General features: G+C 54.1%; 9 protein-coding genes across 9 annotated transcripts; 4 read left to right on the forward strand and 5 right to left on the reverse strand.

Moving 5' to 3' along the window:
• Positions 1-3,278: 3,278 nt before the first annotated feature.
• On the forward strand, positions 3,279-3,916 carry CPAR01_15339 (uncharacterized protein; the record flags this gene model as incomplete). Its single annotated transcript, XM_060499588.1, has 3 exons — positions 3,279-3,579; positions 3,685-3,777; positions 3,846-3,916. The coding sequence occupies 3 exons, from the start codon at positions 3,279-3,281 to the stop codon at positions 3,914-3,916; spliced, it is 465 nt and encodes a 154-aa protein (XP_060341588.1).
• A 548-nt stretch (positions 3,917-4,464) lies between these two features.
• Positions 4,465-5,170, reverse strand: CPAR01_15340 (uncharacterized protein; the record flags this gene model as incomplete). Its single annotated transcript, XM_060499589.1, has 3 exons — positions 4,465-4,596; positions 4,664-4,829; positions 4,887-5,170. The coding sequence occupies 3 exons, from the start codon at positions 5,168-5,170 to the stop codon at positions 4,465-4,467; spliced, it is 582 nt and encodes a 193-aa protein (XP_060341589.1).
• Positions 5,171-7,295: 2,125 nt separating this feature from the next.
• On the reverse strand, positions 7,296-8,372 carry CPAR01_15341 (proteasome A-type and B-type; the record flags this gene model as incomplete). The annotated part of the gene is made up of 5 exons (XM_060499590.1): positions 7,296-7,682; positions 7,741-7,953; positions 8,012-8,106; positions 8,228-8,290; positions 8,366-8,372. The coding sequence occupies 5 exons, from the start codon at positions 8,370-8,372 to the stop codon at positions 7,296-7,298; spliced, it is 765 nt and encodes a 254-aa protein (XP_060341590.1).
• A 787-nt stretch (positions 8,373-9,159) lies between these two features.
• CPAR01_15342 (uncharacterized protein) lies at positions 9,160-10,425 on the forward strand (the record flags this gene model as incomplete). The annotated part of the gene is made up of 1 exon (XM_060499591.1): positions 9,160-10,425. The coding sequence occupies one exon, from the start codon at positions 9,160-9,162 to the stop codon at positions 10,423-10,425; it is 1,266 nt and encodes a 421-aa protein (XP_060341591.1).
• A 130-nt stretch (positions 10,426-10,555) lies between these two features.
• CPAR01_15343 (phytanoyl-CoA dioxygenase) lies at positions 10,556-11,530 on the reverse strand (the record flags this gene model as incomplete). Its single annotated transcript, XM_060499592.1, has 1 exon — positions 10,556-11,530. One exon carries the CDS (start codon positions 11,528-11,530, stop codon positions 10,556-10,558), a length of 975 nt encoding a protein of 324 aa, XP_060341592.1.
• A 566-nt stretch (positions 11,531-12,096) lies between these two features.
• CPAR01_15344 (uncharacterized protein) lies at positions 12,097-12,965 on the reverse strand (the record flags this gene model as incomplete). Its single annotated transcript, XM_060499593.1, has 3 exons — positions 12,097-12,276; positions 12,341-12,705; positions 12,917-12,965. The coding sequence occupies 3 exons, from the start codon at positions 12,963-12,965 to the stop codon at positions 12,097-12,099; spliced, it is 594 nt and encodes a 197-aa protein (XP_060341593.1).
• Positions 12,966-14,369: 1,404 nt separating this feature from the next.
• Positions 14,370-14,540, reverse strand: CPAR01_15345 (uncharacterized protein; the record flags this gene model as incomplete). Its single annotated transcript, XM_060499594.1, has 1 exon — positions 14,370-14,540. A coding segment is annotated over one exon (171 nt), but the record flags the coding sequence as incomplete, so codon positions are not given.
• Positions 14,541-16,428: 1,888 nt separating this feature from the next.
• Positions 16,429-17,688, forward strand: CPAR01_15346 (SIS domain-containing protein; the record flags this gene model as incomplete). The annotated part of the gene is made up of 1 exon (XM_060499595.1): positions 16,429-17,688. One exon carries the CDS (start codon positions 16,429-16,431, stop codon positions 17,686-17,688), a length of 1,260 nt encoding a protein of 419 aa, XP_060341595.1.
• Positions 17,689-22,473: 4,785 nt separating this feature from the next.
• Positions 22,474-25,870, forward strand: CPAR01_15347 (uncharacterized protein; the record flags this gene model as incomplete). Its single annotated transcript, XM_060499596.1, has 2 exons — positions 22,474-22,709; positions 22,783-25,870. 2 exons carry the CDS (start codon positions 22,474-22,476, stop codon positions 25,868-25,870), a joined length of 3,324 nt encoding a protein of 1,107 aa, XP_060341596.1.
• Between the last annotated feature and the right edge of the window lie 400 nt (positions 25,871-26,270).

Consider the following 26,270-nt stretch of genomic DNA (forward strand, 5'->3'; position numbering starts at 1 on the left):
ATCCCCTGACCGCCATCAGAGCTCGTGGTGCTATCCCCATGTGTTGGAGCGGGCAGCTTCGACGTAATTCATGTCATCATCGAATCTACCCCTCATGTACATAGCCTTTTCACTTCGACATTGGTAAACTGCCCACGGTACCCAAGTAATCAAATACGGAACTTGTGAAAAGATACATCTTCCTCCAACCCCCTTTGCATAAGGGAAAGAAGCAAGACGTGGAATCAACTCATCCGAGCTACGGCAAGGCTACCGGGCCAACGACCGAGCGGTCTGAACTGTATGGACCTAGTGCCGGAAGCTCCCTCGTACTCGAGTGACATTTCCCCCTTTCGATCATTGATGAGGAAAAGTCATGACGTCCTTGGTTTTCCTTCTAGTAGTATGTTCAGAGAAGAAGAACATCGTCCCAGCAGACTGAGCGAGATCGAGATGATCTAGGTCGGTGCGTCGTGGCTTGAATGGTGTTGCATGTTCCTTATTCCGCTACGCCCAAGCGGACGTACTTTGCGTGCCTGGAAGGGGGTTTGAGACATGACTTTCCGTAAAGAGGCACACGTTGTGAAAGGGGGCCGGCGCCGGGGCGAAAGTTGTGGGGGAGGGGCGGGAAGAAAGATGATAGACCGGTCTAAGAACAAACTACTGACTGTGACACGGTGACAGCCTCAAGGTCGCTGCTTCGTGTGGTTAACATGGTTGGTGGTATTGGTTAAGGAATTAGCAGTGCCAGCCCTACAATCCCCTACGACGTTACACTTTACAATTAACGGGAGACGCGGGGGTGGGGGAGAGCAAAGGGACGTACGACACTAGGGGAATTCGGTTCATGCCTGTCCGTCCGCCGCCGCCCCTCCCATTCAGGTATTCTTCCGGTCGTTGAGGAGGGATGAAGTCAGATCGATCGATGATGCTAGTGGGAAAACGGCATAGCAAGAGGAAGGAAGCGTAGCAAACACTCCGGGCAGAGGTTCTTTGAGGAAGTGATCAGGCGGGTGTTCGAGATGCAGCGGCTCTTTGCAGGAGCTTGGAGCTTGGGTAACCTCAAAGCGAACCAATCTGGAACCGCTCTTTGCTTGATCGAGGCTCAAACCACCATGCTAGGTACGGTGGAAGGCATGTAGGTAGATCGATCTCATTTAGGCTGCGCTTCTCGGCCGCCCAACCTTGTCGTCATGACCAAATACTATCGTCACTAATTGAACGGAAGAAGAAAGGAAAACTTAATGCTCGATGCGCTATTACGGCTAGGTATCTGATTCCCAGCGGCAGCACTTCAGTCAATTGGCATCGATTGGACCTTGTTATGAAAATGCCGAGACCAATGGAGTGCATTGGCTGGTTGAAATTCATCCAGACGAAGTTCGCCGTGGACTAACCCGGTGACGAGGACAAGAATGAGATGAAATGCTGATTTCACGGGCATCTGACACCGCCAAAGAATAAATCCGATTGTCAAACCCCCGCCAAAACGGGCAATGTGAGATCGAAATCTGACATGGTAATCTGGGAGAGGAATGCAAGGTACCGCCCCAAGTCCAAAGCTTGCCCAGATCCAGCCCTCAAGTGGGTATTAGCCCGAAGCAAATAGCATCAAAGACCGCTTCTAGACCGTGCAAGGGGCCGAGATGTACGGGGGGGCTGTGGCCTGTGGGGAAAGCTGATGTTGTGCTCATCTTGCGTGAGTCTGTCTGCGTTTGCAAAAATCGTGCGTTTTAGACAATCCCACCATCACAAAGCTTCGCCCGTTCGCTAAGAGCATTACGGCGTGGTGCCGCTAGGCTGGCTATGCGGCTGGGAACTAGGGCCAGGAGGTGATGATTCATCGGCATTGTTTGGTGATGTCAATGACTGGTCGAGCTAGGCCGGGCCAAGACGCAAATATGCATATTGCGGAGAGCACAGACTCCCCGCGGCAGGAGCTTCTTGTCCGGAGGGAATGAAGGGAGATGCAATGATCTTTGCGTAATGATCGTTAGGGGAAGGAAAATGTAAGAAAATGTGAGATGCAGGTGGATTCATAGATATGTAGAACCGCGAAGCCCCTCCATCACGCTCATCGCTTTGCCCTACTTATCTTCCCTCATCCTCTCCCCCCCTCCCCCCATTGATAGACGCTTGTCAGTCATGTTGGGCTGTGGGTCACTCGTTTCCCAAAAAAAAAAAAAAAAAAAAAAAAACCCGTTTCAATAAGTTTGATGTACTAGTGCATTCAGCCAGCCATAGGGGATATCAGGGTCTCGTCGGTGTTGACTTGACACCAATCATTCGACTTCTGGACATGCGCCGCTTGGAAACACGAGATATCCTGCCCGGCATTTGAGTAAATCTCAAGAGTCATGATATTCCACGTCGTCTACCGATGCTGCTCGTGTGACCGGCGCAGCAGCCGTAGGATGAGATCCATTGTCTTGCATACGTGTAAAGGACCATCGTGGACCCAGCAGCGAATGAGACGAGGATGGAAATACGTGCTTCTCCTGACGTAGTCCTAGGCCGGGTCATGTCGCCTACAACCCGCTGGCTGCGGGGCTACTCAGTTTCCGACTAATGCATCGCGTCTGTTTCCGAGTGATACAATTCGGTCTGGCGTGAGAGTTCTAGCTTTCTAGCCGTTTTTATACAGAGTAGGACAAACCTATTAAGCTCAAGTTCGTGTTGCCAAAAGTCCCCGAGCTGTCTAGGATCATGACTAGATCATTGAATAGCTGGAGGAATAAGTTAGCCATTGTAGCAAGCCAGACGGTTCTGTTTCTGCAGTATCGTGAGAGGCCTCTTCACCGTTTTCACGATGATGGCTATTCTCGGTGACGATGCATCTTTCAGGTGAAGTCATTGGAAGCGTAAGTGTTGTCCGCGCCAAAAAAAAGCATCGAACGAAGTCGGTGAGGTCAGCCGCTCGGCTAGTGCCGCCGCGGTGCCCATGTCAGATCGGACTTACCGTCCAATCACCACTCCCAGCGCGGCTGTCAAGGAAGAACGTACCCACCCTGCCGCGTGGCTGAGCTGAGGCTTCGCTCGGGCCCCTGCCCATCCCCAATCCGACTACACACCATCCCGTCCCAATTCCCCGTCCTCCGGACCGTCGGCATCCCATCGCAAACCAAACCAAACGAAACCCTCCTGCCCGTCAATTCTCACAATCAACCTTCAATAGAGCCTCAGCTGATGTAACCACACCTCACTCCAAATATCGAAACGAGGCTGAGAATCGAAACACCACATCCGCACGCACACAACACACACATCACTGCCGGGCTGCCCACCCGTCCTCCTTCAGAATGACATCACCGGACGCCCCCGAATCCCAGCCTGCAGCCATCAACTATGTCGCCGGCTTCCTCCTCGTCGGCCTGGCGTGGGGCTTCACGACCCCGTTTATCCGCCGCGCCGCAAAGGACCACAACCCGCCCCCGCACCCGGTCCTCGACACCGACGCCGTCAAGAACAGCTGGCTCCGGAGCCGTGTGTACGGCGCCTTCTTCGGCGTCGTCGATCTGTTGCGGAACCCGCGGTATGCCGTGCCGCTGCTGATTAACTTGACCGGAAGTGTTTGGTTCTTCCTACTCATTGGGCAAGCTGGTGAGTACCTTCATTTGCCCCCCCTTCAATCAAGCGCAATTCCTTCTGGAGTGAGGTAGAGATAGTGAGAGAGAAGAGTCTTGTGAATAACGGAGAATGTGCTAGAATTGAGTTTGACGGTCCCCATCGTCAACACCTTGGCGTTCCTCTTCACTGTCATTGGAGACTGGTGGGTTGAGAAGAAGGTCATTAGTCGAGGTAAGTGCGGACGTTCCAAAGATGAGGAAACCCTCTTCGATTGGTCACGATGGCTAAATGTGCTGCAGAAACCTTGGTCGGCATGGTGTTGTCTCTTTCAGGCATAGCGTTATGCGTGCACAGCAAAACGAAGTATTGATTCTGAACCTCTATGGTTTTTGGGGGCCGCTTTTTTTCCGAGAAGAGACAAGGTGCATGCATGAAATCTGCGTATACCGCTGTCTCGCTCGAGGTGCATAATGCAAGATGTGATGTTTGGCATTCTCGATCCATGTAGAACATGTGTAATAAATATATACAGTAGAAGCGAACAACGTGCCTGCGCCAGGCAGCTTCAGTCATCTAAACTTCTACCGTTCGCCTCTTCTCTCCTATCACCATGACCTTCTTCTCTGTAGTCGTTGGGTCTGCCTGGACCTTCTTCCTGTTCAAGCGCGTCCAGCCCGCCCATGAAAAGCTAGTAATAATGCATTCCGCCGAAGGAAGAAGAGAAAGAAAGGAAAGAAAAAACATGATCGAAACGCTCGCTTCGTAAATGGTATCCTCCATGCGCCGTTTATGTCAAAGGTCCGTCGTCCCCGATGCCGTCAGAAGAAACATTACTTTTTTTGGTCTTGAGTCATCGAACATCCTCAGTCGTTTCAACTTCGTGAGTCTTCGTCTCATGGATACCGTGACGGAGAGCCTTCACGGTCGACGTGCGCGGAGCCAGCGCTGCACAGCTCGTTGACTTGGGTCCTCAGCCGTCCAGCGGCCCATTGCGGCATCTGATGCCTGCAGTTCGTTGTAGATCGCCTCGTCGGTGACGGTAGCGAGCTCCTGGAGTCATCATGTTAGTCCGAGCCGCCAACCCAGTCTTAGCACTCTCGGTATATCCCGAACTTACAGCTCTTAGCTGTTGATCACACGCTCTCAGATGCGATTGGTTTCTCGAGTTCGGTCGAGCGCCCTGCAGAATGCCATCCCTGTTGGTAACCCATCGCTGCGCAGCAGCTTGTCGTAGGTAGATCTTTTGGCACTCGTGTCTTCTGGAGAACGCGTCAAGCAAGCATCTGCAATATCAAAGTCAGCTTGCCTGCCGAAGGATCAGCCAGAATGATGTTTCCTACTGCCTCAGCTCCGCCTTCTCCTGCTCAAGGGTCCCGCCACTTGCTTGTGGAACGCTGGTGTCGGCGGCGCAGTTGAGAATGTGCTGCCCATCGAGGGAGCATTGGCGCAAAGCCGCCCAGCCTTCTGTGTAGTAGTCTTCCATGTTGCTGGGGTCTGTGGGTGCTGCTGCGATGTAGTATTGTAAAGTACGGAAATCGGAGAGCACTTCGGCAACTCTCGTCGTTCGATAGTCATTCACTAACAAGAACATTAGACGCGAGCGCACCACGAGAGCCAATGCCATCCGGAACACATCCTATGGATGGACTTTGACGTATTGCAACTTACATCCGTCCATTATGATGGTACGTAGGGTAGATTAGTACTCTTAGTAATCAAAGGAAATCTGATATGAAGGAAATAAGTCGAGTGAATAGAAAGTAGATAGAAAGATTAGTGCCAGATTAGCGAATGAGAGGCTGTTGCTTCCGAGAACCATGAAACACTGGATGGAGCATGATGATCGACATCAAACTTGAACGCCACGCTGTTTTCCTTTTGTATGTTCTGGACGGCCTCCAAAGGACACGAGAAATCAACCGCGAAGGTTTACGGAGCGTAGTCCGAATCAAGGTCAAGCCTGGCTCCCGTCAGGAACCATGAACCAGAACCCATGCCCGGGTCCTTCGAGCGGAGGGAGCCCCATAGGGATGCATGAGATCATTGAGAGGGTTGTGTCCAATGAACCCTTGGTTCATCTGTTCGAACATCCACGGCCCCCCCAGTTCGCTGATAGGGCTAGCTGACGAATCGGAAAATACACGCCGGGGTACTGGCAGTTGGGATGGCTTTGCAAGCTCAAAGCTAGACGGAGACCCTAGCCAAGCTGGTGGCATACCCCCGGTTCCCGGCAAGATGATGCGATAGAGACACTTCTCTGGATATCGTGGAGGGCCAGGATGCCTTGGAATGATGCCAACTTGCGTCTTGAAAGCCTGTAAGACCACGTTCCAGCCCTGGACGGCTATCAGAATTGACGATAGTCTGGTGTGTAAGGTGGGCAGGTCAGCATGCGGGATCATGGCTGCGGCCACTCAACATGGGCCGGACAAGGCTGCATGGGATGTGAGACCTGGGCCGGGAAGAGGGTGGGAAGATCTGGGACGGTGGGATGGAACGAGCACATGGTCTTCGTCGGCAGGCAGCCGGGGGGGGGGGGGACAAGATGGGATGACGGAGGAAAAAAAACCACAAAAAACCGACGAGCCTCCATCGAGTCCATCAAAAGCGAGTCTTTTCTCCGGTAGAACGGACAGGTCGGTGACAGGGATGCGGAATAAGGTAAGGCTGGTGGATCTTCAGCTGCATCCACACTAGACTTGGCGGCCGGAAGGGGAAATGGGCTGGAGCTTTGCATGCAGTGCTGCTCCACAGCTTCGTGGCTTGACGGGGATAATGACCAATTAAACGTCGAAACTGTGACGTTTGCCCACGGCTGGCACGTTTGGCACGTTTTATTCCAGCTGAACCAGTATCGTAGAACCGTCACCCGCATTAGGCCCCCGTCCCCGTTCCCCTTTGCGACCTAGTAGAAGGCTGACTGGGAGACTCGGGAGGTGTTTTCTTTCCGGCACTCATTTGCTGTGAAAAGGACTGGTCGGGAGCTTTTGGGGGCTGATATCTCCAGCTCTGACTCGGGACGCCATCTTCCTAGAGAACCGTCATCCATGTCTCGGCCTCGTGAACTCTGCAGCCCCCAATAAAGGAAACATGGCCTTGCATTTGCACAGCATTTCTGACTTCGGGTCGCTGAGCAATCAGGAGCTCTCAATGGACCAACCTGCAATTATTAATGTCCTTAATCATCTGCAATTTTTGCTTTTTTGGAGAAGTCGACTCACTTAATACCACTGGCCGCCCTATGAGACCGTTTCACGACACCTTGACAGCCTCATGGGAGTATCCGGCGCCCGTTATTTGATAATGCTCCCACAGTTTGACCGGGCCATATGAGTGCTCATATTTTCTCCTGTCTCATATCCCCTCGTCAAGGTAATGTCCGGCGCAAACTCCGTGAGTCACGGTATCCGCTGGCCTCGGGCAAGCCATGACTTTCTTAGCATGCCTACTCGATCAGCACTCAGCCAAGCCACAAATTGCAGCACGAACGCTTTCATATCGATAGCTGTTGGATTGATCATGGCAATATCTTCCAAATGTCTTGATCTATAGTGGTTGGTAGGCTCGCTAGTAGTACAATCGTGTGCGGGGATCTCGGTTCGTGGGGCTTTAAACTTGATTCTCATCTGTAATATCCCGCAAACTTCATGCGTGGTCTGGCCTGTCAACGCATCAGTGTCACTTTGGACTGAGCATCCGCCGCACCAACCATTCCCAGCTTCCACCGGCCGGAATGTGTTTCTTCCACCTCAGTCCTTCTCCGCAATCGCCTGTAACCGTTCGTCGATCTCATCTTCGGTCAGGATGCGGAAGCCGGGATCGGTGCCCTCCTTGCCGTCGGCACGAGGTCCTCCAACAATGCCAATTTCGATCTCGCCCTTCTTAAAGTCCATGCTCAGGACAGTGCTGAGCGTCGTGATAGCGAGCTCAACAACTTCCGTCCAGTCACCAGGGGCGTGCTCCTTGTTGCGCAGCTTCTTCTCCAGGTGGTTGAGAGCCTCCTGCTGCTTGGGTCCGGCCGCAGTACCCTTGTAGCCAATGTAGTAACCGGCGGGATCGCACTTGAACAGCTGAGGACCGAACTCAGAGTCCAAAGAGATGAGCGTCGTCGCAACACCGTACGGGCGCATGTAGGCCTATACCACTCGTCAGTTCCTGTTCTCGCCGCCACCTCGAAGTTTGCATTCTGCTTACTCTTTGTGTGTAGACCTGGCTGATGTTGGCCAGCCTCTTTGCCAGGGCATCGGCGGGCATTTCGTAGCCGTACTTGTAGCGGAACTCTGCTGCCTCGCCCTGGGCACGCTGGGAGAAGGCGCGGGCATCGGCGATGGAGCCCGTGATCACGCATCCGACAGATGGAGAAAGCTGGAAGAGATGGGAGACGGAGGCGGGGTCGATGAGTTTATCCTTGTACCTGGGTCAGTTCCTCTCCCTCTACGGGCAACTCAGCTGATTCTCGACCTACAGGGACCTTCTTCTGAGACAGGACAACGGCGCAGTCCTTGCCTCTGACGCCTATCGACATAATGTTGGCGGCTGTGATTGCCTTGAAGGCATATTCTATTCGGCATCGGTTCGTTAGTCCCATCGACTACTTCCAGCCCAGGTCGTTTCGAGCCCCGCATGACGGCATCACCACAGGGAGGGGCAATCGGTTTGTAGGGAAGGAGACTGCACATACCGACTTGGTACAATCTTCCCTGCTCGGAGAAGATCGTAATGTGTCGGTCGTAAGCTGAGCCACCTGAGTGAGGGAAGACATGTTAGCTATGGTGGGCTTTCACAAGTGTTGGGGCCAGCTATCGTAGGACGGACGCACCCGACATCTTGGCGGTATTGCTATGGTTGTATTGATCAAATTAAGTCGAAGAAAATCGTGGTCGGTCGTCAGTAGCTTGAAAGAGTCGTTGAAGAGTGGAAGGTCGAGGTGGGTGTCGTCAATGAAGTCGGGGTTGAGCTCTAGCGGAGCTCTTGGATGTCGACGCGTTTGCAGGAGCTTGCCTGGAGCAGAGGCAACGACAGCGGCGGGAAGCTCCCGGCCTGGGCTAGAAGGCTGAGTGGATGCCTTGCACCCGGGCTCATTCTGTAAGGCAACAGCTCTCCCACGACGCAAAGCTTACATAAGGCTGCTTTGACGGCTGCTCACCACAGCACGTGCCGAGACCAATACTGAAGCGGCACTCTCCAGTACGTACACCAATTGACTAGGGAGCAGCGGGGCACCCCTGTCCAGTGGGAACGACAACGCATCTCTGCTGCCAAAATTTTGGCTGGGCAGTATTCAGAGCCAGAGAAAAAAAAAGTATTGGGACCATTCCCGATACTCTCTTTTCAAGTGTCAAGCACCACCCATTGCGCCCAATAGGACTGCGGTATACGAGGCCACAGCATTCCAATCGAATAAGCCAATCGCACGTGGAAAACATCGAAGCGGCCCAATTCTGCATTTGTTGCTTGTCTCGTCAGGCCAAACGCGCAGAAACGCAAATTCCGATCCAGCAGCGGCCCGAGGAAGCAGCAGCAGCAGCACCCCTCCCTTCAGAGGAAATCCGATAGACAAAGCCGGTCACAGCAAAGAGCAAAAAAAAAAAGAGGGTGTGCCCGCTGCCCGTCATGTCCTCCGCACCAAACGTCCCGGCCTGGAAGCGATTGGGCCTCAAGCTCAAGCAGCCCGCATCCGGCGCAGAGATTGGCCGCCCTGCTCCTGCCGAGGGATCGAAGCCCAACGGGCAACAACACCACGACCGGGACGCCAGCGGTCCCGTCGTCAACGCCGCCTACGCCTCGCCGGCCGCCGCCGCCGCCGCCAAAAGGAAACGTCTCGATCAGCCTACTCCTCCCCCTGCGTACAACTCCGACTCCCCCTTCAAAAGGACCCGCACCGACGGCGACAGCAATGCAACTCCGACCCTGAGGAAGCAAAAGTCCGTGACCTTTGCCGACGACGTCAAGAAGACCACCACCGCCGTCGACCCCAAGAAGAACAGGAAGAAGAGCAACAAGCCGGCCAAGCCAGCGACCCAGCAGCCGACTGCCGATATCAAGCCCTCCCTTGAGTACCTCAGGACCTGGAAGTCCGCCCGCCAGTCGTGGAAGTTTAACAAGAACCACCAAACGATCCTGATGAAGCGGGTATTCCACGCCGATGCGATCCCGTCGAGCGATATTGGCACCTTTTACGAGTACATCCAAGACCTCAAGGGCTTCACCCGGTCGAGGCTGCGGGAGACGGCGGCGGAAGTCAAGAAGGAGGACGCCGAGAAGGGCAAGTCTGCCTTCCCCGTAGGCACGCCGGACATGGACTCGAAGCAGTCAGAGTACGAAAAGGTACTGGCTGGCCTCATGCAGCTCGGCAATGGCGCTGGCTCCAAGAGAAAGCGCTTCGACGAGGCCGGCTTCGTGTCCAAGTCTACAGACGTCGCCATTACCCAGAGGGTCATCAAGCGCATGCGTGCCGAGACGATATTGGAGGAGCTGTATGACAGCGAGGATAGCGATGCCATGACCATCGATACCGAGGAGACTGCCCCTCCTCCCCAGGCGGCTGCGTCTCAGGAGGATGAGTCTGCTGACAAGCGGGTCAAGCTCAATGATGGCACAACGAAGGAAAAGGCACCCCGCCGTCGCAAGAGACGTACCAACGTTGACGAGTCGAGCTCTGAGGAATCGTCTGATTCAGACTCTTCGGACTCGGACAGCGACAGCGATTCCGAGGATGAGTCGGACAACGCGAGTGAAGTACAGCGCCAGGCTGCCCAGCGTGAAGCCGAGACTTCGAGTGAATCTTCCTCGTCGTCGGAAGAGGAGGACGACAGCAGCGAGGATGATAGCGAGGAAGAGGAGGAGGCCCCCAAGAAGCGGACGGGGTCGAAGAAATAGTGACACTATTTAAGTGTCTGTCCCAGTACACCGCCTCGATGTCAGGATATAGAGGATGTTATGTCTATTGATTTCATTAGGAGCAGACTGAGTCTCCATCAAAGGAATACCCACGAGTTTCTATCTCCACTCAAGAAGAATACAACCTGGTGAACCCAGCCTTGGGCGGCTGCAACCAGTTTCTCTCGTCATACTTGTTCCCCTCTCCCTCAATGACGTGGAACGTGTAAATAATGCGCCCCTTCTGACTCAAGTTCTTTTCGCTCTTGTGCAGCAAGTTACCGTGAATCAACACCAAGTCCCCAGCCTTGACCTCCCCGGGCACATACTTGCCCTCCCCAGCCTTCTCCTCCTCGCTCGCCTTCTCGGCGCCGTACACATCGCCAGGCGGGAACCGCGGGCCCTCATTGTCCACCATCTCCGTCCCCGCGTTCCCGGCCTTGCGCACGAGCCGGCTCGACACGGGCGCCCAGCGGTGCGAACCGGGGAGGAAGCTCAAACACCCGTTCTCGAGCGTCGCGTCCTCGAGAGCGTACCAGAAGCCCACGGCGGACGGCGGATCCGTGTACAAAAAGGTAGAATCCTGGTGCGGGGGCACGGCGCCGCCAATCTCGGGTTGCTTACAGATGATCATGCTCTGCAGGCACCGCGGGTCCCGGAACCCGAGGCTGCGGGCCACGGCGGCCGGCTTACCGCGGACGGGGCCGCTCCCAGCACCGCCGGTAGCAGAAGACGCGGGGTCAGAGATGGCGGCAAAGGGCGGGGAGAGGACGTGCAGGTAGTGGCCAATCTTATTGATGGCACGGGCTTTGGGTTTCACGAGGTTGCCCTCGTCGTCAAAGGCATCCTCCTCGAAGAAGAAGCGGACCTTGTCGCCCGAGGAGAGAAAGTAGTCGTCGCCGACGTGGTCCGCCTTCTCGCCGGTGGAGAAGCGCGTCATAGGGTGGTCGGCGAGGGAGAAGTTGTCCAGCAGGGAGTGGGTCTCGGCGAGGAGGCCGGAGACCGTCTCCGGGGATAGAGCGCCGGGGATGATGAGGTAGCCGTCGCGGTGGAAAGATTCGAGTTGCTCCGGGGTGAGACCCTCGTCTTGTGCGGGGACGGTCATGGTGATGAGTCGTGTATAGGGTGATAAGAAAGCGGGGTCAAGCTCGGATCGAGAGATTTGAGAAGACTGAAACTATTCTGTTGGTTCTGAGCGGGAAATGCTTGAGAGAAGCCAGTTGTTTCCTGTGAGGTTTGACAAACTCGCATGGGCTCATTTGAGTTTCGCAGTGGCGCACCGTTTGATATTGGGCGGGAGAGATGGGTATGTGGATGCGGGGATGCGGCGGGTCCCGAATACATTAGCCCGCGCTTATCAACATCGCCTCACTGCGTCACTTTTAGACATTCGGCACAACTTCGCAGTCCAGTAGAAGGTACAAGTCGTGTATTCTGTGTTGTATACCTAGATTATATGGCGCATATACCAGATGCACCACTCTCGTCACATCATCTCAAGCCGCTTCAAATTTTCAAGTATGAAAACTCCTTCATCATGTAAGCTAATGGGAAGAAAATAAGATAAAACATATGCACCCCCTTGAAGGCAAATGAAGACGCCGGTTTTCTGTATGCGCGACGATTCGAAAGCTGATTCTAACCCAGTCTTTGGAATGTTGGACATGCCGATTACGGCATGGGGTCGTTGAGGAACTCGTAGCCCTCCTCTGGCGGAAGCACAAAGGCGGAAATGACCAATCCAGCGGCACACAGAATCGAAATTGAAGCGCTCACGGTACACAAGATCCAGGAGGAGTCCAGCCCCCAGCCAGGAACCTGGAACTGCTCGTCGTTGTCGTAAAGATATGCCTGTGAGGAAGGTCACGATATTTAGCATTGCTCTCGTACCCGGCGCATTCAGCAGGCCACTTACCACGATGCCCATCAGCGTGAACTCGATGGCCGCAACAAACACTAGAAGCCCGCCAAGAACTGTCCAGCCTGTTTCACGCTTGTATTTGCCGCCGCCCATAATGACAAGGAACGTGACGATGGACGCCAGATGCAGAATAGTCGAGAAGGAGGCAAGGAAGCCGACAGAGCGCCACATGGAACAGAAATAACGTTCGCCATTTGCACACAGCTCCTCGGTCGGAAACACCTGGCAAGGTTCGTCGAACCCAGTGGAACAAGATCGATGGAGACCGATGTGTTTTGAGTATTCCTTGCCCTCGGCGGTCGTCACGGTGTAGGTGACCCAGTGGGGGAGCGTAATAGACGCAATAATCATCGCCGTCGCTAGAACGTAAAAGTCAGCATCGTCCGCAATATTTCCACCACATTCTTGAAAGCATTTGTTATCGTTTCTCCCCTCCGTTCTGCTGTAGCTGTGTGTCGTCGCAGGCCTCCGAACTGAGGTGCGCTCACAAAAACAGCGATGACGATACTGGGTGGATCCCTCTGCTTTTGGGTTCTGGGAGGGCGGGCGCAAGGCAATGATGCAACTTACCAGCGACAAAGGCCACGAGGGCGGCGCTGTAGACGGAGACTCGTGTCATCTTTGCGAATCGACAGCTGTATAAAAACAGATCACTGTAGAGTGTAGCAAGGTCGTTGTTGTCTTCTTTTCCCTCCTTTCTGCCTGGGAAGAAAAGAAGATGGGTGAGGCAAGAATTGCAGACGGCCAAATTGCCTTGGAAGGAACAACTGGATCTGGGATGGGAAAGCTGGGGGGGTTGTCTACCAGCGATTGGTGGTGGCCAGACCGGTCGTCGTTATGACGCTACTTGCCTGATTCGGGAAACCGTGGGCAAGGACGCGCGAGGTGTGATGGGCTTGCAACACCGGTTACGTAGGTAAGATACATCTGTCACCATACACTATGGTGCAAATCAAAGGTACCTTTCCGCGACAGCAGGAGAACAGCTACAGGCAGTTGCAGCTAAGAGTTGCAGCGAACATGCATGTCACGGGGCACCTGCCACACCATCCCGCTCTCGTCTCTCTCTCCCCCATCCCATCTTGCGATGCTTCACTGCCACTCAACTGTCTGCCGCTTGCTGCTGCGGCCGTCACCTCTCATCTCATAGATCACCAACTGCCCCATCCCCACTACTGCAACCGCCGTGTTTCTGACCAGCAAAGATTCCACTGCCTGGGTGCCATCGCTGGCTCAGTGTTGACCCGAAATTGTTAGTGATGGACAAAGCACCATCTCATCTTATTTTCCCTCACCTTAGCAACACCTTGGTCTTCACCGCTCGATCCTGCACGGATCGCTGTCTGATGGAAGCTCAAGCTATCGCTCTATGGTGCAGTCCAGCTTCGTCGCAGCTTACCCTCTCTCCCACCAGCAACTCCGGGAAGAACACGCTGTCAGGAAGACGAATGCGCCCGTGAGTCATTATCCAGATATCGTTGGATTCAAGAGTTCAGAAGACATATTTCGGACGACGAAATTGAGGCAATGTGTCCTTCTTATTCGACTGCCTAAACCAACCAGGCCTGCCGTGCTAACCGCCTGCGAAACCCCAGCTCTGTCAGACATCTGGATCGTGGGGGTTGGGGAGTAACAAACAATAAGACCGTTATCTGCACCCGCTCTCGAAGTCATGCATGTCCAATCTGCAAAGCCGACTCCTAGCACCAGAAAAGAACCAATGCATTCGCTGGTTGACATGAAATTGGAACTACTGCGAAAGTCGGCCCCGGACTTACCCATCTACCGTCTTTCCATCAGCTTAAGCCCAGCCTCAAAGAATAATTCACCCTGCTCCCACCACAACGGAGCCCTGCCCATAAGCTGCCTTGGCATGATACGCCTGCCTAGCTTGTCTGCTTGTGCAAGCACCAGAGATTGAGTCTACGCCAGATCGCCGATCGTCGTCGAATGCCAGACACCCGAGAACTCAAATCAGATTATCAACCCCCTTTGTCAACACCGCTTGTCCCCATCGGAAATTCTACGAAATGGTGCAGGTTATCGATACTGTGGAAATGAAGCCTTTCCTGTTTCCTGTACCTACATATGTGGACAGCACGAGTTGCCGGCCGTTATCACAGCCTCCACGTGCTGGCGTGCCCTGTTGGCCGCTGACCTTACCTCGGTGAGTCCGTATGTGTTCGGGCCACACGATATCTCCGGCTTACTAGCCCGGGGTGCATTTCGAAGGTGCCCGTGCCGCGGGGAAGCATGGGCACTGAGGCTCAGGGCCACGATGACAGCCGCGCCAAGCTGCATAACCGCAAGGAATCAGGCATTGTGAAAGCGACTACAATGAGCGGCAATCCTTTGATCTGCGCTCCTTTGGGCTCTAGAACTGACACAAGGTGCTCTTTATCAAATATTCTTACAACACAGCATGATACTCGCAAGTTGCAACACCTAAGATACCCAAGACGGCATGGTCGTCCGGGATCAACTTTCCCTGGCGATGCGCAGACCTGATGCTGCTCTATGGTTGGCTCTGGAGCCATTTGCACCAGTGATCGTTGGTGTACTAATCCTCAACTACCGTACACTCAGATTTGGAGAACCGTGTGGCTTTTGGACACCTTGATTGGCTAAATGCTGTCTCTCAAACAATTCTCCAGCCTTCATAGAGAACACGCTGATTACCAGCAGCAGCAACGTTGGGCTGATGATGTACGCGCCTCGAGAAAGACTTTGTGTCGCAAATCACAAACTGAGAGGTGAGAATTCTACAATTGCAGAGTCACGGCAACCTTCAAAAATCCTCTGCATCGAGAGCGGATCGCTACTCCATCCATCGAGCGGAGACCGGGCCTTTTGCGGTCTTGTCAATTGCTCGGGGCCAGGGTGCTGGCTGTCAGTGCCCTGGGCGATCTGTTTACCCTAGAAAAAGTTCGACCGAAATCTCCGCAGAAATCCGATCTACGATCTCAACAGCAGCAAAACAGCGTATTCTAGAATCTTTTGCGGCATTGCTAGGCAGCTGCAATAGGTAGCCAGCTGAAGCGGTCAAGCCGGAATTAACAACAGAAACTCTACTCGGAGCTTCATATTAAGGGGGTGGTCGATTCTGGCATATGTCAAAAGCACGCATCATCGCGAGGCTAGGCCGCATCGATATACAAAATCCATGCTTGAGAAACATCGAGGGATCATAGACTCGCGGAACCCCACCAGAAGAACCAGGCTCGGGTTGCTTGTGATGCCGACCTCCTATCGCGCTTGGGGCAAAGCTTCTTTATCGCCCGTATCTTTGTTCGGTCTGTCTGCTCTGACTCAATTGCCCGGAAGCGGTGGGAGCGCCATCTACGTCCACAGTCCTCATCCTATGGGAGAAGGCTTGTGTCGTCCCTGGCTAGCAAGCCTATTCTTCCCGGATCTGATTACCAACCCATGCTTTCTCGGGAACCATTCACCGCGCTTCGTTCGATCACGCCAGAGGCAGGGCATGCAGAGCCATCCCTCCAAAGCGCGACATGCCGCACCAAAGATGGGTTTATCGGCCAGTCAAGGAACCGGATCGGGGCGAGCTACCCACAACGCCTGAAGCTAAGTCAAGGGTAGCCCCGAATGGAGGGGACAGCAATTAAGGTGAGTTTGGGAAGGTCACCTCGCTTCAGCGCAGGGTCCTCGGTCTCTCTACAATAACTTACGTAGTCCATTTTTGTTTTCTTCCTCTTTTACTCGACCGCGCGCTTCGGACAAAATCCCATAATCCCCCGAGCTGCGAATGCTGAACGTCATGGAGTTTTCTCACAACCTTGATCTTGACTCCTGCTGCTCCCCGCGACTCAATTTTAGGTGATTCAAGCCCAGCTTCGGTACTTTTCAAACGCAGAAGTGTCCATCACTTTTCGGACCCAGGAACTCGAAGCAAGAGCTTGTCGCACAAATCTGGTCCACGGCGGATACCCAGTCTACATTGATCGATAACGATAACGAGGTTAACGATTTGCTTATTGAGCGACGACACAGATCTTTGCGCCCATACACGAAGTGCAATTAGTAGTGGTAGTCACCGCTCACGAAGAGGACATTATCTTATCAATATGGGTGATCAACGTCATCACATGGAGCACCGGCCGGTGCAAAACAGCGCCGTCTTTGTGCTCGGCGCAAATCACTGCGACTCAATTCCACCTCCCTCGCCTCCTTCACCACCAGTCTCACCCCCAGAAGATGGCTTTTTGGAAGAATTGGAAGAACTCAGCCTCGGATCGCCCGACGACCTTCCCGAGAGCGATGACAGCTCCGCCAAAATCCAGGACAGACTTCATGCCGCAACACACGTTCTCAAGACAGAAGCCGCAGCACTGAGGTCAGTCGCCAACTTATACGAGACAGACCCCGTTGCTCGGGACGGCTTCAACAGAACAGTAGCGGCCATCACACGGCACAAGGGTGAAAAGGGAAAGCTCATCATTACTGGCGTCGGAAAGTCCGGTCACATTGCGAATAAGTTGGTTGCGACATTCAACAGCCTTTCACTCACATCCGTGTTTCTGAACCCGATTGATGCGCTTCACGGCGACTTAGGCATTATCCAGAAACACGATATTCTTCTCTTCATCACATTCTCCGGAAAGACCTCCGAACTTTTCAGCCTATTACCACACTTGGACAAGCCGTCATCATTAGTCATCCTCACTGGACATACGAGACCTGACACGTGCGAGCTTATCAAACTCAGACCGGATACGATCCTTCTCCCAGCACCAGTCCACGAAAGTGAGACATCGTCATTTGGTGTCTCGGCTCCGACAACGTCCACAACGGTCGCCTTGGCCGTCGGCGACGCGCTTGCCATTGCCGCCGCGCAGGAGCTGCACCCGAGCGTTGCACAGGTGTTCTCCAAGAACCATCCGGGTGGTGCGATTGGGGCCGCGTTCCGGAAACCTCAGACAATTCTGGACTTGTCCATTCCCTGGGTGGACATTGATGACCCAGAACACCTTTGCGTGGACAGCAGCGTCGGTGCAGATCTCTTCCGGGCTGCTTACGACTCGCCGTCAGGCTGGGTGCGTGTCGGCGATGCTGTAGCATCGCCGAGTCGCATCAGGAAGTTGGCAACGGTGGACTTCACACGGTCTCTGAGAGACATTCCGCATCTGTTGGTACCGAGGGCGGAGATGCTCTCCATCTCCTCCGGTACAACGATACGTCGTGCCGTAGACTTCGTGAGAAGCATGCAAGGCGCCGCGGATGACGGCGAATATGTTTGTAATTCGGACTCTCTTCTGGCTGTTTTGGACCATGGCGACATGGTTGGCGTTTTGGAAGCTGGCAAGCTTTTGGAATGGAAAGACTGAGGGGGGGCGCATTTGGATTTCTCTGTAGGCATCTTGTGTGCCCGTTCGGGATTACATTGTTCGGACCGGGTACGAATCTTTTCATCGTTTCACACCTGCTCATGCTGGCGATACGCGGACGGAGCGTTCATTTAATCGGAGATCATCTGGGAGAATCATGTCTAGCCTCTTGAAGTTGGCTTTACGACACTGTCTTTAGACGCTGGGAAACTGGATCAGGGCCAAAATTGAGTCCGCTGAGTGGCATGGCGACTATGCCCAACCTTTTGCGTCCCCGAAGCTTTCTCTTGTGACTATCAAACTACGCTCATTCAGTTGATGCTGCCTCTGTGGATTGATGCCCAACTACCTGCAGCCTCATTACGAAACAGAGTTATCAGGTACTTTGCGAAGATGAGCTGAGGTAAGCTACAGACAACATCCCTCCTGCAAGCTCAGCGCGTCATCGAAGCTGTCTAGCCCAAGTCTAGCCCAAGTTCTCCCTTCGGAGTGTACTCCGTAGTACTACGTACAAAGTAGAAAGTCGGGGAACGCCCACTCTGAATGACTATGTGATGTGTGGGAAAAAACTCTATTTAGAAGTGGTCCCCAGCCTCCCTTCGATGATGCCCAGCCAGGTCAATGAATCCACCTTTGGGCTTTGGAGTTTTTGAAAGCTTGCCCGAGACTCCATCATTACAGTGCGTGAGAACATTGTTATTCTGGGCGGCAATGGCAACGAGCAGAAAGAAACTATCGTTACTGATGAATGGAGCTGGGGTCTTGGAAGTACTTCATGGATCCCAAGACCGGAATGGAATTGATGTCAAAGGGAGCTAAATGGGGGCTTGGGGGTTGCCTAATTGTTGTTTGCGGAGTGCCTGGGTGTAAGCGGCCCTCCACGCCCCCTTCACCCTTCCCGCTTCGCATCGGACTCGACCGAGGAATGCGGGAGGCCGGCGTTGGGCTTCGGCTTCGGGTGCGATGAGCCGTGATCGGGCAGAGGTGTGGGTGCTAAGAGCCTCCCTGTGCCCGTAGAGGAGAGACCCGGAGCATCGGCTGCCAGCTGCAGTAATAGAGGAGGACCCTGCTTCTCCAATAGCGAAGTTGCCGTCTCAACAGAAACCTCGAGTCATATCCTCAACCTGATCAAATAGGGATTTATGGAGAGAAGCAAACTAGATCAAGGCAAGGGGCAGACTTTCAATAAAGTATCATCTAAACCTTCTGGTGGAACTGGTGGTGATGATGGCTTCAAAACCCGTTAACGCACCACACATTTTCCACAGCAACGATGCGTGCAGCGGGGGAAAAAGTCACTAGCTCAGGTCGGTTGCTATGGAAAGTGAGACGAGACTTGGTAGCTGCACCAGAAGCTTTTCCCCCAAAAGCAGAAGAGGAAAAAAAAAGGAAGAAGACCAGACGAACTACATTAGCGGCTTTCTATTGTTCCCAAGAGAAGCAAAGAAAAAAGGGCACTAAAACACGGACACTGTGCAACGTCAGGTAGCGCTCTTTGTTTCCTCTATTTGAAAGGGCTAGTAGAACCCCAAGTGACGGACTTTGCCCACTGACCGTTGGCCCGCGTCTGGGAGCTAGAAACGAAACATGGCTGAATTTCTTATATGGCGGCTCTGAGAGATAGTCTGAGGTTCTTGGGGCTGAGACAGACTTACGTGTTATGCATGTCTACTTACCTGGTAGTACAACTGAAATATGCCTCGCTGTCTGAGGATGGATTTTGAGGGTTTTCGAGACTCATCGTCATACTACATGCCATTGCGTGGACGGACGAGCGTCTAGAACGTCTTGGCCAGCAATTGCGGAGAGTCGTAATGATGTACGCAATCCCACGATCCCTCACGGAGGATTATGTAAGTATGTACGACGCAGCGTCTGTCAGTCTCCAGAACGTCTTGGATGCGGAGGAGTGATATGCCGACGGGGAGTTCTTGAAGAACATGATGCATCTGGGCGCCTAGGGTGAGGTGATCATCCTACCGGACCCCACTGTGAAGGATGATCTTTTCAATTTGACGAGATCGCGAATTCATCCTTATGTGTTTAAAGCTTAAAAGATGAGTGACGGGCCGATCGATCCGCTGTGGTTCTTTCGAATTCTCGTGCTTCTATTTTGGTCCCGCGGGGGAAGGACGGGTAGTCGTCAGCGTTCAGCTCTTGGCGTAAAGGCCTTTGGAGCCGTAGAGCCAGAGATGATGTCGTGAACGCGGAAGTTGAACCTTTGTGATTGGTAGTTTCGGGCTTTTCTTGGGAATGCTTCACGTTGACGGGCCTGCTTGTTTCGCCTTTAATCCCATTGTGAATCTCTCATTGGGGCGGCGTTTTGGCGAGTTGGGGCCCATTGAGCGCGTCAGCCAGTGAGGCTCAGTCCGGGATGATGTGCATGTACCCTGCTTGCAGGTGCGGGCCATGGCTAAAGCTGGAGAGGGCCTGTATGGGAGGTCCGCAGCAGAAGTTCTCGCGTACGGATAGAGTACTCTTGGAGCCGAAGACGCGGATTGAGTTTCGTTCAACTCCGCGGATAGGAACGAAGATGTCGAATTCGAAGAAATTTGGAAATTCGAGGGCGAACGCACTGGTAAGGTGATCAGCGGTGGCAATCGTAGCTCAGAAACGTCAGACTTGTAGGTATAGCTGCCTCAGTCGAGACACCAACCACCTGTTCACTTGGAGAACCATCTGATAGCCTGCAAGCGGTGCAGTGACAGCGCAGAGTTATGCAACGGTCTCAATCTCATGTTTCAACTTTTTGACCACGTCGTCTGCATCGGTCTGTGGTCTCTTTGCTGTACTTCGTACGCGTTTTTCCCGTACTGTGCCCACGGGCGATGGAGCGAGTCACGGCTTTGGGCCCAATCCTCGATATTCCGTGAGAAGTAGAGTAATCCGAGTGGCACAGTTGGAGAGTGCCATATTGGCTTCTCCTCTTTCTCACTTTAAACCCCTCCCCTGCCGCCAGCGGAGCAGACACGGGAAGCAATTGATGGGAACTCGGGTAGCATCTTCGACATGGCTTGTCGTCAAGCGAGGCGAGACGACCGGCGGTAAAGACGATGAAATGACGGCAAGATGAGAAAAAAGGTTTGGGAGGGGCGCCTTTTCGGAATCTCGAATCCTTGCTCTTCAGCTCGCGTACCCCTGTGCTACGGCACATGAACCCTGTAGCGGTCGAGGACAACCTCTTGATGCCCTGGGGTTCCTGGTATTGAAAGCCCTGCCAATCTTGGAGATGAGGGCGCGAGAGAAAAGACAAGGCCTGGACGTCTATAGACATAGCCAGCCTCCCGGATTTCTCGTAGAGTGCTACGGCCCAAGATGGAGTGCCGAATCAAGAGTGGCATGATTTGTTGGTTCTGCATTCATCTGCATTCGTCTGGGGGAGGTATCTGTACCAGGCATGTAGACTGCCAGGCACCAGCCAAATGTCACTCGGTGCTGCCACCCCGCTTGACTTGACATGTTGAACCCCGAAAAAAACAATGACGGTCTCCTTGGCCCGTCGTCTCACATCGGGTCCCGGCAAGGCCGCTTCTGGTGTTTGTTTGGTTCATGGTGCCTGGATTTCGAGCTCCGGATTCCTAGAGGACTTCGGTACCTGAGAAGGTGGGAAAAAACCTGTCATGGTAAGAAACAGTTGCAAGCGGTTGCAGCATTTGGTGGCATCTGCCCCAGCCCGACCAGCCACAACATATTCCCCAATTCAGGTTTGCGGTGGAGTGCAGGTGGGGACTGTGTCGCCCCTCATTCGCCCAGCCACCACACGCGCGGCCCTGGGACGGCCCCTGCACGCACAGTGCGGTCCACCTCTGAATTCTGGCCGATGGGAGTGCCTTGGCGCAGTCGAGTTACCCAGCCTGATACGCCTGACAGACGCTTCAATGACTATTGATACGGAACCTTTGATGTGAGCATCTTGACGGATGGATACCTTACATCAGGTTAAGCCCAGCCGAACTGGCCAAACGCAGGGCGCACATAGTAAAACTTTGGAGGGCTGAGGTTGGACGGTTAACATCCCAGCAGTCAGAAAACGGGAAGGTTAGCAGCTCATACCTGGGAAACTCGACAGGTCCAGGGCTGTAAGAGGTGTCTACCCAAGGTCCTGAGCTAAGCCTAGGAAAGTGTAGGTTCCGACAAGGTAGCTTCACTAAGACGTTGTGAGGCAAGATACCTTGGCTAGACAACTCAGCCCCACTTTCCCTCCAATTGGCATGGTCTTTTTGCAAGTTCCATGTCGCCCGCCGCCAAAAACAATCCTGGAGCGACATCATTCATCACCCGCCAACGTCGCACCGCACCTGCTCAGCTCCGGCCTTGTCGCTCCCACCACCACCACCACCACACTCTCGGTGTCTTTTCATCTCACACACTCTCTCACGCTTCCACCTCTTTTCTCCTCCTCCACCTCATCCGCTGCCGCTGTCATTCATTCCTCGGCTGAAGCGTTGATTCACGTTTGACTACGTGCTCGCTTTCCTTTCCTTCTCATTGTTCGTCGTCATCAAGATCTTGATCTTTTGTTTATCGACTTGCTACCGGTGCGCTCCACCGTCACATCTGCTTTCCTCGACATCGAATGTTTTGATACCCGTCTTCAAAGGCTCCTCTACCCACATGTAAATAGCTTCTATTAGAAGAGCTATTCTTTCTCGCTTCTGGGGCTCATCAGCAGCCCTGGTTTATTGCCTTTCTCTCGACTTCACATCATCACAGCGGATTTGAACTTGTAAACAAACCACTTATTACAACAGCGCAGCAAACAGCGACCGCCAAAACACCGCAGCTATGGCGGCACCCAAATCCAAAGTCCACCCCCTCAATGGGATGCACACGGCCGGAATCTTCGCCGACCCTACCGTTGACGGCCCCTTGATTGGAACCTTAGTCGCTATTGTCGACCGCGCAAAGAACCTGCCCAACCGCAAAACCATTGGAAAGCAAGATCCCTACTGCGCCGCCCGCCTCGGCAAGGAAGCAAAGAGGACCACGACAGATATTCGAGGAGGCCAAACGCCCAGATGGTAACCATTTTTGCTTCTTCTCCACTAAGTCGTTCTCTCTACAATTGACAACTTGCTAACCCTGACTTCTCAGGGACCAAGAGCTTCGTTTCGCCGTACACGACTCACCAGATTACTACCAGCTCAAGGTATCCGTATTTCACGACGACAAGAAAACGGATCTCATCGGAGAGACATGGATCGACCTCAAGGACATCATCGTACCGGGTGGAGGCCAGAACGACATCTGGCGCAACCTGGCGTTCAAGGGCAAATACGCTGGCGAGGTCCGCATGGAGATCACGTACTATGACCAGCGACCGAAACCCGAGAAGCCAGTTGCGAAGCCTAAGCCAGTCGAGGCAGAGCCGACCGAGAACTACGGCGGTACCATTCCCCGAAAGCAGATTAAGCGAAGACCGTTGCCATCTGATCCCTTCACGGGTGAAGCACCCGCCGGCCCAGCCCCGGATCTGGCGCCAACCCCGCCTCGAACCGGAGGTCCCAGGGGGCCCAAAGAAATGAACATTCCTACGCCAACAGGTTCAGAGATCAGTCTTTCCGGGTCCCGACCAATGCCCAAGGGCCCCAAACACCAACAGCCCGCTCAGATACCTACGCAATCGCCGTTGCAAGCCATCGAGTACAACACCAGCCCCGCTCCAGATGCTTGGTCTAGCCAACAAGACTTGCACGCGCACTCCCCCCAAGCTGCCTTGCCACCTTTGGAAACTACACCGCAGCACACGCCGAGACAGGATCGCTACGACAGCCCCAGCTCCCACCATGACGAGAGGGACTACAGCCCGAGATACTCATCCCAGGAAATTGTCAACCAAGCTCACTACCGTCAGGGCTCCGAGCCACCGCGTGATATGCTCTATCTGGAAGACCAGCGCCATGCTTCGCCTGCAGAGGACGATCGACCACCACCTCCACCCGCTCACAGAAGTCGGCACAACAGCGGGAACTCACAAGACATGGTCGTGAGGGGTGCTTATGACACTCCCCCCAAACCCGCTAATGCCATGAGGCAAGATGTACTCAGAAACGAGGCTCATCGTGCGTCCGTTTCTACGGCAGCCTACCCTGGACGCCCCACATACCGTGGCTTCGATTCAGCACCTGCGGTCACAAATGCGCTGCCAGCTCCTGAAGAGCATCGTCAAGACTCGGCGCCGCCGAGACATCACTCGTACGATGCCCACGCAGAGTATAGGTCTATGCAGCCGACAGTCGAAGATGTGCCGGAATCGCCCAACACAGCCGCGAGCAATGCTCAGAGAAGGATTTCTCGCGCACCCCAGTACGATGAGCCAAGTTACCGCCAAGAGCAAATCCAGCCGCCACCGCAGCAGCAGCAGCAGCATCATCATCATCATCATCAGTCGACCGAGATGACTCGGCGCCGAAACTCCCATACACCACAGTATGACGAAATGGGATACGACCAGGGATACGACCAGGTTCCCAGTCCGGCACCGTTGAATATCAGCGGAAGGGGAAGTGCCAGCTCAACTCGTCAACGTGGCCACTCACCGCAGCCTAGCTATGGCCGAGGGGATGATATGGGTCAAGGCGGACGTTACAGTACCTCCCCACGACCTGAGTTCCAGCCGAGAGGTGACGAGTTGGTATTCGCAGGGAGGGGCGCCGTTTCTCCTGGTCATTATAGTACATCGCCACAACCAGATTACCAGCAAGATTACCAGCCCAGGGGCGACGAGCTGGTCCTCGCTGGCAAGGGCAATGTTTCTCCTGGCCACTACAGTACTTCACCGCAGCCGTACCGGGGCGATGAGATGGTTCGTCATCAACAAGCCTCCCCTATTGCCTCTCGTGACTTCGCTCCAAGTCCCATGGACGGAGCATCCTACCACTCGCACTCACGGAGCCAGAATCAGTATACCTCACAGAGGTCTGAGCTGGGTGGAACGCAGATCACGGCTCACGGCATGCCCGCTGTGCCAGCTTCTTTGGTGCCAGGCGTCGATCACAGCGTCTCGCAGGAGATCTCGGAACGCATCTATGAGGAGAGACGTCAACAACGGCGCTATACTGATCAGAGCATGACTACCCCAACTCGTGGAAGACAACACAGTGAGCCACTCGGTTACGACGGAAGCTACTCGAACCAGTCCTATGTTCCACCAGGATACAACCACCGCTCCTCTGTGGCGTACGGTGCTCCTCAGTCTGACATGAACCGTGGACGGGGTGTTTCGCCTAATCCGATGAGAGGTCGGGGTGCGTCCCCTAACCCGATGATGGCAAGAGGCGCATCACCAAACCCGCACGGCACTAGGAGAGGTGTATCGCCCAATCCAATGAACATGACAATGGATAGAAGAGGAGCTTCGCCTCAGCCGCCCCCCCAGCACATGAGGTCGCGGGGAGCCTCACCTAACCCGCATCACACCATTAAGCGGAAATCTGTTAGTCCCGCGCCGCCTCCGTCTGACCATCGGAGGCTCTCTGGCATCCCTTTCGGGCCGGATTCGTACGATGCTCTCAACCCATCGCTGTCGGCTACCAGTAGCAACGTTTCAAGACCGGACCCCGATGAGAAGATCATTACTCACGATGGTCGTGAGATCGACCCTTCGGACCACTTGCCTATGGACACATGGGCGCCGGAACCCGAGCCTAAGGGGCCCAAAACCCCAGCTACGGCTTCTGTCCGCTCACAAGCGTCACCAGCTGCTACTCAGGTAATGCCCCCGACTGGCCGTCGGCAATTGCGTATTGCAGGTCGGCCTCAGTCTCAAGCATCGCCGGTCACATACGGTTCAGATCCTTACCACGTCCCGGGCACACCGCCGAGCGGAGGTCGGAACCGCTTGCAAAAGAAGACGCAGCGCATGTCTGCTATGCCTACAACATCACCGTCGGGTTCCAGTCCCCTAGCCCCTATCTCGTCGCACAACTACCAAGATCATGGCAGCGACTTTACGCCACCGCGTCTCCCCAGGGCAAGCACGTGGGACTACCCCAGCGAGAACCATGCACCACAGTACGGCAGCTCTCCTGGAGGCGGATATGGCGGCGCGCCCCCAATCCCAGCGAAGGTCCCCTTGCCTATCATGAGCGGCGCGAATGGCGATAACGAGTGGGCTTTGATGCAGGAAATGAGCCGCATCGACATTGGCGCCGGTCGCTCCAGGCGTCATCGTCACTACTAGGCGAAGTCGATACGGCGTATGAATGACTGGGTGATGTTCATACGGAGTCCATGTAATTGTACTATATAATGGTAACGGGTCACGCTTTGAGTGTTGAATGGTTTCTTTTGAATGAACTGGAAACACGGTTTGGGCTACGGGGTCGGGTATGATGGGTTGGTAATGCTGTAGACAGCCGGAATTCCATTTCTTCATATTCATGATTTGCCGCCTCCGTAATTGATTTGTGATGACTTGAGGTAGAAGCTCGGATGCACAGCATCACCTTGAACAGCTCATGCCCAAGTTCGGAGAGGTTACGGGATGGGGCAAGTCAACATCAATCCCCGATCTAAAAAGAGTATCGAGACTGGTATCTTATTTGGTTTGGGGTTTCAAATGGTAGTTTTGGTGACAACGA

The sequence above is a fragment of the Colletotrichum paranaense genome (assembly GCF_030867605.1).
Source record: "Colletotrichum paranaense strain IMI 384185 chromosome Unknown Scaffold_19.1, whole genome shotgun sequence".
In the NCBI taxonomy this organism is placed as follows: Eukaryota; Fungi; Ascomycota; class Sordariomycetes; order Glomerellales; family Glomerellaceae; genus Colletotrichum; species Colletotrichum paranaense.